The 14,268-nt window shown below is 48.8% G+C and overlaps 1 protein-coding gene across 1 annotated transcript; it reads left to right on the forward strand.

Annotated features, from left to right (window-relative positions):
• The first annotated feature begins 3,176 nt into the window (after positions 1–3,176).
• On the forward strand, positions 3,177–14,014 carry LOC117042641 (zinc finger protein 2-like). Its single transcript, XM_033142210.1, has 5 exons — positions 3,177–3,279; positions 6,708–6,821; positions 6,936–7,040; positions 9,189–9,290; positions 11,505–14,014. The coding sequence occupies exons 1-5, from the start codon at positions 3,258–3,260 to the stop codon at positions 13,811–13,813; spliced, it is 2,652 nt and encodes an 883-aa protein (XP_032998101.1). The 5' UTR covers positions 3,177–3,257; the 3' UTR covers positions 13,814–14,014.
• Positions 14,015–14,268: the final 254 nt, after the last annotated feature.

A 14,268-nucleotide genomic window follows, 5' to 3' on the forward strand; every position in this document is an offset into this window, starting at 1 on the left:
AGGGAGACGATCTGCGCTTCACCACAGAGCCATGGTCTTTACCAGTGCAATGAAAGACTGCAGAAACCCGATATCCTACACAACTGACACCACCACTTCCACGATTTATTAAACTTATATATATATCACCCTTCCTCCCTGATGAGCCCAGGGTGGCAAACAAACGATAAAACAATAAAAAACATATTTAAAGCAGTTCCAGCATACAGATGCAAACTGGGGAAGATCTCAGCTTAAAAGGTCTGATTGTCCTAACGAGAGAATTAAAACAAAATAAAAAAATTCCTTCCAGTAGCACCTTAGAGACCAACTAAGTTTGTTCTTGGTATGAGCTTGGTATGAGCATGCACACAGAAAGCTCCTACCAAGAACAAACTTAGCTGATCTCTAAGGTGCTACTGGAAGGAATTTTTTATTTTTTTTAATTTTGTTTTCACTATGGCAGACCAACACGGCTACCTACCTGTAAGAGAGAATTGGGCACTACTGTAGTTCGGATTTCAGGGCTTCCTTCAGGCACCACAAACTTTCATATTTATTTATTTTGCCGCGTTGCACACCTAGAGAGGCGGGGACTGCTGGCTCCTCCAATCAGAACGGTGGGGTAAGTTACTAACGACACTTTGCAAATTCCTACAACCATCCTGCCGCACCAGAGCGAGTGGGGGGGGGGTTGGAGAGAGAGAGAGAGAGGCCTGATGGGAAATGCAGTCCAATTCCCCTTTAGGGACCAAAGGACCTACCCAAAGGAGAACTACATTGTGCAGGAGCATAAGGAAGGAATAGTTTTTTTAAAAATCGAGGTGTCAGAGATTGCACCCCTTGGGCTGGAGAATTGGAGAGGTCTCGTTTCCTCTGTCCCCCAAATCTAGCTGGGGAAACAAGCAACGGGGGGAGGGAGGGAGAGACAAGAGAAAGAAAAGCTGATACTGAAATGGGATGAACTTGAAGCCTAGCCGCTAGTCCCTAGGAATTTGAACGGCTCCCCCCACCCCCAATCTGGCTCTTAAGATACATTTTGCCCTGGTCCTTTCCAAATTTCACTATAGGGAGGGTTTTCTTGCCGCCGTCCAGAAAGGAGCTACTGTAGTTCAATTGATGCGCCCCCGAGTTTCCCAGGCAGCTGAGAGCTGGGTAGCAAAATGGGGTTTTGCTTGGGGAGCGTGTACCTTACATCGCGGTGTTTGCGGCGCTATTCCGGGCAGCTCAAGCCAAAGGGGTCCCCTTTTGGAGAGGTCACAGAGACGACGAAGAAGACAGGCCAGATAAGAGTGAATAAACTGCAAATCAGGGGGGGAAGAGAGAGGAGAGGGAAAAAAATTCCTGGCTCTTATTATGATACAGGGACGTGCCCCCACGCTCCTGGCACGAGCATGCGCGCTCGCAGCCGCCGAAGAGCCTCTTGCGCCCTTACTTTGCCCACACTTGCCTTTTGTGAAGTTGCGTTGGAAGGGGGGGAGGGGGAGGTGGCCGCATCTGTGCATCGCCAAAGAGGAAATTCAGCACCACCCCCCACCCACTGGGAGGAAAGAGAAGGACAAAAGAGGGCGCAGATCTGCAAATGCTAATTTGCGTGGGTAAATGCAAAATTGGAAATAATTGCTGTAATTTGAATAGGGCAGTCACAGTGGGGGAGATTTGTGGCCTGTGAGCCTCCTTAGTCAAGCCCTGCTGCTCAGGGGAATTTCATCATCATCATTAATGCCACCCGTCCCCCAGCCACTTGCTTTGACCTTACAGAGGATGAGATGGTTGGACAGTGTTCTCGAAGCGACTGGCATGAGTTTGGCCAGACTGCGGGAGGCAGTGGAGGATAGGGGTGCCTGGCGTGCTCTGGTCCATGGGGTCATGAAGAGTCGGACACTACTGAACAACAACAACAACAACAATTATTTATACCCCACCCATCTGACTTGAGTTTCCCCAGCCACTCTGGGCAGCTTCCAACAGAATATTAAAATACAATAGTCTATTAAACATTAAAAGCTTCCCTAAACAGGGCTGCCTTCAGATGTCTTCTTAAAAAAGTCTGGTAGTTGTTTTTTTCTTTGACATCTGGTGGGAGGGCGTTCCACAGGGCAGGTGCCACTACCAAGAAGGCCCTCTGCCTGGTTCCCTGCAACTTGGCTTCTCGCAGTGAGGGAACTGCCAGAAGGCCCTCAGCACTGGACCTCAGTGTCCGGGCAGAACAATGGGGGTGGAGACGCTCCTTCAGGTATACAGGACCGAGGCCGTTTAGGGCTTTAAAGGTCAGCACCAACACTTTGAATTGTGCTCGGAAACGTACTGGGAGCCAATGCAGATCTCTCAGGACCGGTGTTATGTGGTCCCGGCGGCCACTCCCAGTCACCAGTCTAGCTGCCGCATTCTGGATTAATTGCAGTTTCCAGGTCACCTTCAAAGGTAGCCCCACGAAGAGCGCATTGCAGTAGTCCAAGCGGGAGATAACCAGAGCATGTACTACTCTGGCGAGACAGTCTGCGGGCAGGTAGGGTCTCAGCCTGCGTACCAGATGGAGCTGGTAGACAGCCGCCCTGGACACAGAATTAACCTGCGCCGTTATGCAGTGGATGTTTCATTATATAGCTTTTGGTGAATTCTGAAGACTCAGCTCTTTCCTTTTGACACCTGAGATACTGCTGATTTTTGTAAAATAAAATTTTTGATAGTATTTTTTAAAGTCTTTAAACTGTATTTCGGATTGTTGTAATCCGCCTTAGAACCTCAAATTGAAAGGCGGGTAAATAATAATAATAATAATACAATAACAACACTGAGAACACCTTCAGTCTCATTCATGCATTTCCCAGCCGACCCCTCCTTCTCTGTCCGCTACTTTCTCTACTGAGCAGTTTTTTTCTTTTACATTTTCTTTTAATTTTAAATGATGCACAGGTTTCCCCGCCCCTTTCTTCCTCGCATGATTACGCAACCGCAAGAGTGTTTGCGGCGCTCGGGATTCGAACCCAGCGCCCGGCCGGAGATGCAATCAGGCTGGACTTGCTTGGACGCGGCGTTTCTGCGGATAAGCTGCTCTCCGTTCCCTCCCCATAGACTCAAGGGGTTAAGCGGAGAGAGCGCCTGTTCCTAGAGAGGATCAGATAAAGATATGAGAGATGGGGAAGTGCAAAAAAAAAAAAAAGAGCGAACCTCCTTCCTGTGTGTGTGTGTCCCCCTCCCCCGCCCCTTTCTGGATTTGGGGGGATTTAACACCGTTTTGCAGAAATTTAGGATTTGCAAGATTCGCAGAGGCTGCAATGCAAAGGCTGCAAGGAGCGGGTGAGTGGAAGCGAAGAGGGGGAAACCTGCATTTTAAGGGGAAAGGAGGGGGAAAGAGAAGAAGAGGTAGGAGAGATGAATGGTGGCGGAGGGGGGGGAGGAAAGCAAACCTCCCCCCCCCACAAAATCAAAGGGTCTTCCTTTTGCAGCACATCCTCGCAAAGGCCCCTCAGCCCCGCACCCCTTCCCCACCACCCCTATTCCGTTCAGATGAGCCGCAGGCGAAGAAATCGAGATGCAGGAGCGGGAGGATAATAAAGCCTCTCGTTTAAATGCGGTGAATCTGGAAACAAAAGCGGTGTGTATATTGTGCACCGAGAAGATCAGAAGTATGGGGGTGCTCCAAAAATCACACTCCCCAAATAACACCTGGGATTTATTTATTTACTTACTTACTTGCTTGTCTGTTCGCTTGTTTATTTGTTCATCATTTTGTCAGTATTTGCATATACTGCTTGCCCCTTCCCCTGCTTTCGGAAAACGTCTGACTTACTTTCTGCCTGACAGCTTCAGTCTCCGTTGTTATAACTAATTAATTAATTAATTAATTTTATTTATTTGTACCCCCCCCCCCAATCTGGCTGAGTTTCCCCCAGCCACTCTGGGCGGCTTCCAACAAAGATTAAAAATACATTAAAATGTCACAGATTAAAAAATTTCCCTAAACAGGGCTGCCTTCAGATGTCTTCAAAATGCCAGTTACAGGTGGGTAGCCGTTTTGGTCTGCCATAGTCAAAACAAAATAAAATAAAAAATTCCTTCCAGTACCACCTTAGAGACCAACTACTGTAAGTTTGTTCTTGGTATGAGCTTTCGTGTGCATGCACACTTCTTCAGATACACTGAAACAGAAGTCACCAGACCCTTAAATATAGTGAAGGAGTGGGGAGGGGTATTACTCAGAAGGGTGGTGGGAATGGGTGATTAGCTGATAGGTGTGGAAAACCTGTTGACAACTCTTAATGGCTGCAATTAGTCTTGCAGGGAAAGGCAAGGTAGTTGTTTATCTCTTTGACCTCTGATGGGAGGGCGTTCCACAGGACGGGTGCCACTACCGAGAAGGCCCTCTGCCTGATTCCCTGTAGCTTTGCTTCTTGCAGTGAGGGAACCGCCACAAGGCCCTCGGTGCTGGACCTCAGTGTTGTTGTTGTTGTTGTTGTTGTTGTTGTTGTTGTTGTTGTTGTTGTTGTTGTTGTTAGAATTTATATACCACCCTATACCAGGGGGTCTCAGGGCGGTTTGAACAACCTTAAAACATCAATGACTTCCTTTCTTCTCTTTCCTTGTTTCATTTTGCACAACACAAACCCTTGCATATTTTACAAAAACTAAACCATTCGGTATTCCGTTACTACATCCATCAAAACCTATTTACACTGTTGAATTTATCCTTAATGCTGCCAGCGTTTTCAGCTGTACACAATTATTTTGCATATATTCAATAGACGTTTTTCAGTTGTCTTTAAACGTGGCTTCCGGTTTTAATTCATATTCCTGTCGCTTTTTTAGCTTTTTAAAGCTACCTTGGCTGCTCTTGTTTTGAGGATGTAAATTGGGTAAATACGGCGATAACAATACCAGCCTACCTTACAGGGTTGTTGCAAATAATAATAATAATAATAATAATAATAATAATAATAATAATAGAATTAATGTGCATGAAGTGAGCCCTGGGCTGTGTCAGATTTAAGCCTGACTTCTCTGTAGCTATGTGGCAGGTGTACCTGGACCAGGTAGAAAGAGGGTTCAAGAGAGGTGTGCAGAGCCCAGGGCAGGTGTTGCCAAGAAGACTGAGAAAGACTTAAAACTGTGGGGTAGTTATAGTGAAGCGAAAGGCGTGGGGCAAAGAAAGGATTGCCTCCTTTGGGGAGCATGGGTGAGGTGGAAATATTAATAATATACTGATCTGGGTGGGAGTCTGAAACCAAAACAAGCACATAAAGTTTAAATAAATTATTGGGGGGGAAATAACTTCAATGTATGGTCACTTCAAAATCCTACACACCAGGGGTTGTTGTTGTTGTTTAGTCGTTCAGTCGTGTCCGACTCTTCATGACCCCATGGACCAGAGCACACCAGGCACGCCTATCCTCCACTGCCTCCCGCAGTTTGGCCAAACTCATGTTAGTAGCTTCGAGAACACTGTCCAACCATCTCATCCTCTGTCGTCCCCTTCTCCTTGTGCCTTCCATCTTTCCCAACATCAGGGTCTTTTCCAGGGAGTCTTCTCTTCTCATGAGGTGGCCAAAGTACTGGAGCCTCAACTTCAGGATCTGTCCTTCCAGTGAGCACTCAGGGCTGATTACTTTAAGGATGGATAAGTTTGATCTTCTTGCAGTCCATGGGACTCTCAAGAGTCTCCTCCAGCACCATAATTCAAAAGCATCAATTCTTCGGCAATCAGCCTTCTTTATGGTCCAGCTCTCACTTCCATACATCACTACTGGGAAAACCATAGCTTTAACTATACGGACCTTTGTCGGCAAGGTGATGTCTTTGCTTTTTAAGATGCTGTCTAGGTTTGTCATTGCTTTTCTCCCAAGAAGCAGGCGTCTTGGGACGCCAGGGGTAGCCAACAGGAATATCAGTTGCTGGAAACTGCAAGGATGGTGGAGGAAAGGGCTGTTTTTCAGTCCCGTCCCCGCCGGCATCTGGTTGGAGACGGTGACAGGAGGCTCTCCTTATCTTCTTGTCGGAAATAAACAATGGTACGAAATAATAAAGGTGCAATGATCAGAAGAGGCATCGTTTGGCACCTGTGCGAACTGATGATCAGATCCAGCAAGGCTGTTCTTAATGTTTTTATGGAAGTTCAAGAACATCTGGAAGGGACCCACTTCCTATTCTTTAAATATATATATATATATATATACCGGTATATCAAAATTTGTATACCGCCCTTCATCCATAGATGAAGTTCACAACATAAAAAATACAAGATTAAAAAAACACAAAATACATAATAAAAACAAAAACAAAACAAACCATTAACCCTCCCTTCCCCTTCCACCATTGACGTTCCATCTTTATTTGCTTGCCCAAATCTTAACACGGAGGTTAGACTATGCCTGGTCATTATTGCGTTGTTACTTTTTTTTAAGGGAGGTTATAAGACAAATGAGCATTTGCCCTGCACTTATCCTGATTTACTTGGGGAGCATTTACACATCTTCCTGTTGATTGTTCACCACCGCTCATTTTTTAACCCCCCCCAATCTACTTTCCAACCTGCAAAAAGTCTGATTTTTTTTAAAGTGCATTTGTTGCACTAGGGTGACAGAATCCTTAAACCCGCTATAAATGTGCAAAAGCAGAATTCTGGGTATGTGCTGCCTCCAAATACCAACAGTCTGAATATGAGCAATATGGCTATAAACACACAAAAAATGTTGCTTCTGACTGTGTCCGCCTCTTTCCTTTCCCCTCAGCCTTTTCTCTTCCTGAACCTGACATGCTCTCTCGACTTGACCCTGGAGAAGACCCATGGGTTCCAGATCTTTCCGCCAAAAAGGAAAAGGAGATCCCGCTGGACGGTGGAGAGGGTGAGAGAGCTTCAAGGAGATAATTGAAAAGAAAGCATTTGTCCTGGAGTGAAACCCCAAATTCAGCTCCCTCCACCTTCTCGGCCTCATTCCCTTTTAATATTTCTTTTTCAGAGTTTCCTGATGTGATCATAAAGGTGGAACAGGAAGAGGAGCAATCGGAACAGGGAGCGAATCCACTGAACTCCTCTCTCCAGGAAAGAGAAACGGTAGCCTCAGGTGAGGAGCAGCCTTAAACCTACCTTTATAACTTTTCCCACCTCCGAGGGCCACATTGCCTCATTGAAAGCCTTTGAGGGGCCACCTGCCAGCGATGGGCAAGGGCAGAGGGGAAAGCGGGCGGACCAGTGGATGCAACTGCTATCGTTGTACAGCAGGCCACGTTCCGGCCACGCAGAAGTCTGTCCTCCAGTACGTTTGCCTGGCTGGAATGTGTGGGATAACGCTTCTTGTTAGTCTGGATGGAGAGATGTGTGTGGGTAGCTGTGGAGACCTCGGGATATTGTTTGGCTGGAATGTAGCCTAAAACAGAAAGGTAAGAGTCACACCTGTTGCTCCACCCCCTTTTGCCTTTGGCCCCGCCCACCACTCTCAGGCCCCACCCTCCCCAAAGGTCACCTCCCAAGCGAAGGTGGCTCTCAGGCCCTTGGATGGCTGCCGTGATTCTGTGGATCTTTGGCTTCCCAATCCTATATAATAAAGTCCAAGTGTCTCTGCGCCCAGTCCATGTGTCCGTGGGTTTGCGCTACTGCGCATGTGCCCCATGGACAGCCGTTGGGACTTGGAACGCAGAGACACTTTGGGACATGCTGGCTGCGGAGGCTGCGCCCATAGCTGTCAAGTTTCGGATTTGAAAATAAGGGATCAGCAGCCTGACCTATCCCGGGGACAGTCACATGGCAGTGGTGGGCGGAGCCAGAAGCGAAAGTGGGCGGCACTGGTGTGAATGCGCGCAGTAGGCTTACTGTATTTTGGAAACGCTGCCCATGGGCTACGACGCCTGTAAGCGCAGGAAATGGCTCCCGCTTGCTTTGAGGCTGCAAGGAGGCGAGGTCTTCCCAGTCCCTGGCCAGCAGGGGGAGGGAGAGGAGCTGCTTCCTTTGAAAAAACGGGAAATTAAAGGGATATAAAAAATAAGGGATAGCAGCGGGAAACTGCTTGAAATAAGGGAGATTCCCGGGGAAAACAGGATACTTGACAGCACTGGCTGCGCCGGCGCTGGGCACGGGAGAGAGCAGGAGACTGAGCAGCCACTGCGGCATCGCGCTGCCAGGGACTCGCAGCCACTGAGGAGCTCAGTGCCGGGGCTTGCGGGCGGCTCTCGCCTTGCCGCCTTTTCTCCCGCTCCCGGGGGAGACGCAGCTTCCATCCCCCGTTGCCAAGGAAACGGTCCAGGGGAGAGACACCAGAGCAGAGGCGTCCCCCGCCCGCGGATCCCGCGCACTGCCCGGCTGTTGCCGGCGGCGAAAACGGCAATGCTTAGCTCCTCCCCCTCGCGCAAGAGGGAGTAACATCGTCCGCTGGCCTGGAGTGAGAGGGAGGTGGTGGTGGGCGTGGCCACGGAGAGGCCACACCTCTCCTCCGGGGATCCCCGCCCACTTTCCCCATCTTGAGGGCCTGTGAGGGGGCTTCGAGGGCAGGGAAAATGGGGGTGAGGAGCAGGGTGGGGGGAGCCCTGTTCTAGCGCCCGTTAATTTAACGGGTTTAAACCACTAGTGGTTAATATTTTCACAATGTTGTGTCTCATCTTGAGTGAGGGATGGGATAATTTGACTCATGAGATGCCCTTGGATTTGTGGGAGAGGTGAAGGGGTCTTCCTGGAAACCCAGGATATCATTCCACACTTAGGACAACTTGCACGGCGTAGTGGCTGTTAAGGGAAATCCTGGTTTAACTCTCACCTCTGCCATCAACTTAGTAGCTGCCCTTAAGCAAGCCACTTGTATCCCAGCCTCAGTCTTCCCATCTGTTAAATGGGGTGGGGGGGTAATAATGCTGACTTGCCTTGTTGGGCTGTTTGTAAGAAGAGTTTGGATTTGATATCCCGCTTTTCACTACCCGAAGGAGTCTCAAAGCGGCTAACATTCTCCTTTCCCTTCCTCCCCCACAACAAACGCTCTGTGAGGTGAGTGGGGCTGAGAGACTTCAGAGAAGTGTGACTAGCCCAAGGTCACCCAGCAGCTGCATGTGGAGGAGCGGAGACACGAACCCGGTTCCCCAGATTACGAGTCTGCCGCTCTTAACCACTACACCAAACTGGCTCTAGTTGTAAAGATTGCAACTAGATGATGCAGGGGAAGTGCTTTGAACATCGAAAGTCCCGTACTGACATTAACATACTAACAAGTGTCTTCCCCACCAACCAGGGTTTTCTGCTGTGATAATCAAGAAGGAAGAAGACGACGAGCTTTGGGTAGTGTATCACCAGGGCTCCGAGGAAAACGAAACATCCCCACGTGCCCACTCAGGTGAGAGGCTTATTTAGTTAAGTCTGGATCCCTAAATAAAAACACTCTTCCAAGATCCTATTAAAACAACTGTCAGAGAGACAGGACAACAATACCTACTGATATTCTGCTTTTGCAGAATCGAAACCGCATTTGCGCTTTGATTTTCAGCAGCAGCTCTCTCTCTCCGCCCAAAATGCAGGGCAAGCTTTGAACTGGAAGGAGAATCTCCGGCGACAGCTGCCTGTAGTGGCTGTTGGAACCAACGACTACTACAGACACAGGGAGGCAGCACATTAACTGCCCCGCAGATACTCACAAATTTCTGCTCTTTTCTCATAATGCTCACCCCATCCTCAGAGTGAAGCTAGACTCTTGATTTACACTTTGCTCTCAGGCACAATGTCTGTGTTTGCTCCATCGACTGGAAGGGAGTATATTTGTGTGGAGTTTTGCACATGTGTCTCCAAAAACAACAGCAGTGAAGAAAAAGTGTGATCCTCCTCCAGGCTCTGTGGAATAGCTTTCTTGTCGAGATAATGACAAGTGGCCACTATCTGCACTTTCTGGAAACAATTGAAGACATTTCTGTTCCAGTGGGTTTTCCCTGTTGAATAAATGGGCCCCTGCCCTGGATGTCTGTTTTGTTTTAGATAAATATACCAGTTTGTTCAGTTCAGTTTTATTACAGCAAGCGCCAGCGATACAAAACAACACAACTCCAAACAAAAGATGAACAACATCATCACAGGAGGGCAAAATCCAGAGGGCCAGAGAGAAAATAGCACTAAAAGAATTTATAATATATTATTCAATAGAAGAGATTTACGTTTTCTAATAGCTAGGGTGCAGAATTTGGCCACAGCATAGGATACTGAGCTCAAAGAGTCTTCTAAAAGGACTTTGCGTAAAATTTCGGGAGAAAATTCCAAATAGTATTGCAAGGGTATAAATTTTGATAAAAGGGGTAGTATAAGTCGGGATCGCTCTTCACTATAAAATTCACAAAATAGAAGAATGTGAGTAACAGATTCCACCTTATTGGACATGCATGGACAAAGGCACTCATAAATTGGTACCCGCAGGAATTTGCCGTGCAATACAGCTGTAGGCATCGCCTCAAATCGGGCTCTAGAGAAGGCCCATCTATATGATTCATAGGTAATATTGGATAAATAAGGGGCAGCTGCAAAGTTAGGCCAAGATTTTAGGCACCTGTAATTCTCAGGGAGAGAGGCATCTTCTTTTTGCAATTTGATGTCAAAAAGTCTCTGGGTAATAATAATTGTTTTTGCCTTATTCAGAGTTCCATTAAAAAGGTCTTCAGGATTTAGGCCGATTTGTTTGATCTTGTTAACAATTTGCGTAAGCCAAGGTGGATAAGGGGCTGCGGCCAGGAAATGAGATAACATTCCCTTTGGGTTATAATGAATTTTCAACCAGAGGGATATTGCTTGATAGCAGTTTGTGTGTGTGTTGCTTTTAATTTTAAAAAGTTGTTTTTATTGTACATTGCCTTGAGACCCATCTGTGGAAAGGGATAATAATAATAAGCCGTACCTTGGATCCCAAACGCCTTGTGAGTCAAAGATTTTGGCTCCCAAACGCTGCAAGCCCGGAAGTGAGTGTTCCAGTTTGCGAACGTTCTTTGGAACCCGAATGTCCAACACGACTTCCGTGGCTTCCGATTGGCTGCAGGAGCTTCCCGTAGCCAATCGGAAGCTGCACCTTGGACATTTTGGAAGTCGAACGGACTTCTGGAACATATTCCTTTCGACTTCCGAGATGCCACTGTAGTAGTAGTAGAATAACAACAGCGTTGGAAGGAACTTTGAAGATCATCTAGTCCAACCCCCTGCAATGCAGGAATATGCAGCTGCCCCATACAGGAATCACACCTGCAACCTTGGCATTATCAGCGTCACACTCTAACCAACTGAGCTATCCAGGCTATAATAAGAATCCAGGGCCTAAGTACATATAGTTGTCTCTAAAATTGACAAATGTTCCAGAATGCAGGATTTTTTTGCCCAAGGTGGGACTCGAACCCACAACCCTGAGATGAAGGGTTTTATGCTCTGCCGACTGAGCTATCTGTATGTCGAACAAGTAGGCATTGCACTTGCATGACAACATAAGTAGATTCATACCCATTGTTAAGACAACACATTGTACAGTTTCCCTTCCCAGTCAAACTTGCTCATTCACTCGTTTGCTTTCCCTTTATCCCGACAGAAGAGGGCAATGGAAAAAGGTGCACGGAGGAGAAAGAGAATAAATGCTCAGACTGCGGGAAAAGCTTCACGCAGAGGTCTAGTCTCGTCCGACACGAGAAGACGCACACGGGGGAGAAGCCCTACGAATGTGCAGAGTGCGGGAGGAGCTTCAGCCAGAGGTCGATCCTGACCAGACACGAGAGGACTCACACGGGAGAGAAGCCGTACAAATGCTCAGAGTGCGGGAAGAATTTCCGCCACAAGTCGGCCCTTCTCAGGCACGAGAAGATGGAGGCCGGGGAGAGGCCGTACGAATGCTCTCACTGCGGAAAGGGCTTCATTCAGAGGTCCAACTTCCTCATCCATGAGAGAATCCACACCGGCGAGAAACCGTACCTGTGCTCGGACTGTGGGAAAAGCTTCGTCCAGAGGTGGCACCTGCTCGTCCACGAGATGACGCATAAGCCCGAGGAGCCCTATCAGTGCGCAAAGTGCGGGAAGAGATTCAACCACAGCCTCAACCTTGTCGTCCACGAAAGGAGCCACGTGGGGGAGAAAGTGTACCCGTGCCCAGACTGCGAGAAGAGCTTCACGCAGAGGTCGAGCCTCGTGCGGCACAAGAAGACGCACACCGGGGAGAAGCCGCACAGGTGTGCAGAGTGCGGGAGGAGCTTCAGCCAGAGGTCGATCCTGACCAGGCACGAGAGGACCCACACGGGAGAGAAGCCGTACAAATGCTCAGAGTGCGGGAAGAATTTCCGCCACAAGTCGGCCCTTCTCAGGCACGAGAAGATGGAGGCCGGGGAGAGGCCGTACAAGTGCTCGCACTGCGGAAAGGGCTTCATTCAGCGGTCCAACTTCCTCATCCATGAGAGGACCCACACGGGCGAGAAGCCATACAAATGCGCCGAGTGCGGGAAAGGCTTCGTTCAGAGGTCGCACCTTCACGCCCACGAGATAATGCACAAGGAAGAGGAGCCCTTTCAGTGCTCAAAGTGCGGGAAGAGGTTCAGCCACAGCTTGAGCCTCGTCATCCACGAAAGGAGCCACACGGGAGAGAAACCGTACCCATGCTCTGCCTGTGGGAAAAGCTTCGTTGACAAATCGAGCCTTGTCAGACACGAGAGGGCCCATCGAGGAGAGAAGCCATACGCGTGCTCCGACTGCGGGAAAAGATTCAGCTATAGGTCTGCCCTCCTCAGGCACAAGAAAACCCAAGCGGGTGGGAAGCCATATTGGTTTTCGGCCTGTGGCAAAAGCGTCATTCAGAAATTGAAGCGCCTTGCGCACGAGAGAACTCACAGTGGAGAGAGCCTGTACAAGTGTGCTTACTGTGGCCGGGCCTACAACTTAAAGTACAAGCTCCTCATCCACGAGAGAGCCCACACCAGGAAGAAACCTTACCAGTGTTTGGAGTGCAAGAAGAGCTTCGGCCAGAGATCCCACTTCATTGTGCACCAGAGGACCCACACGGGGGAAAAGCCCCACAAGTGCTCCGATTGCGGGAGGTGCTTCAGTGACGGGCGCAACCTCGTGAAGCACAAGAAGACCCACACGGGAGAGAAACCTTACCGGTGCCGCGTCTGCAGGAAAAGCTTCACAAACAAGTCGAGCCTCGTTGTGCACGAGAGGACTCACACCGGAGAAAAACCATACGGATGCTCGGGTTGCGGGAAAGGCTTCACCAGCAAATCGAGCTTGATTAAGCACGAGAGAACTCACACGGGGGAGAAGCCGCATGCCTGCCCGGATTGTGGGAAAAGCTTCGTTCAGAGGTCGAACCTCCTCAGGCACGAGAGGACCCACAAAGGGGAGAAAACGAATCCGTCCTCAGACGGCGGGGAAAGTTCCGGCGGTGACTCGGCCCTGACTAGATACGTAGGGGCCCAGGCGGAAGAGAAACCCTATAAATGCTCCGAGTGCGGGAAAAGCTTCCACGAGAGACGGAACCTCGTTGTGCACGAGAGGACGCACACGGGGGAGAGGCCGTATAAGTGCGCTCACTGCGGGAAAACCTTCACCAACAAAACGACCCTCGCGGTCCACAAGAGAACTCACACGGGGGAAAAGCCGTACAGGTGCCCCAGCTGTGGGAAAAGCTTCCCTTACAAGTCGAGCCTGATCAAACACGAGAGGACCCACACGGGAGAGAAGCCCTACAAGTGCACCAGCTGCGGGAAAGGGTTCAACCAGAGCGCCAACTTGCTCGCGCACGAGAGGACCCATACAGGAGAGAAGCCATTCAAATGCTCGGACTGCGGGAAAAGTTTCGGCGACCGGTCGAATCTGATCAGGCACCAGAAAAGTCACACCGGAGAGCAACTCTAGAAAGATTCGTGCTTTGGTAGGGTAGGAAGAAACCTCACAGCGGATATTTCCTGCTAGGCCTCATAGGGAACACGCAGGATATACCACGACAGGCTCTATCTTCACTTTGGGTCATGTGATAGAGCTTTTTCTGGGCTGTACAATTTTACACTGCTGTGGGGTGTTCAAATAGTTGAATGTTCCCTAATTTGGGGGCAGGGGCTGGATAGAGAATTAGCACATCAATAAAAGGAACTTGGGCATGCTATGTTTCTAACTATGGGGAATTTTGCATATGGAGGAACAGCACACATACAGTCCAGTCTAGGGGAAAACACACCAATTTCCTGGTGGCTAGTTAGTGTGATCTTCAGTTCCTTACCCCACAGACCTTATCCTTGAGCTCTACATTCTTAATACCTTCATCCTGTTACATTTCGCTTTTCTCATTTAACTTCATTGCAGTACCGCAGTTC

Source organism: Lacerta agilis, chromosome 2, assembly GCF_009819535.1.
Source record: "Lacerta agilis isolate rLacAgi1 chromosome 2, rLacAgi1.pri, whole genome shotgun sequence".
Taxonomy (NCBI): domain Eukaryota; kingdom Metazoa; phylum Chordata; class Lepidosauria; order Squamata; family Lacertidae; genus Lacerta; species Lacerta agilis.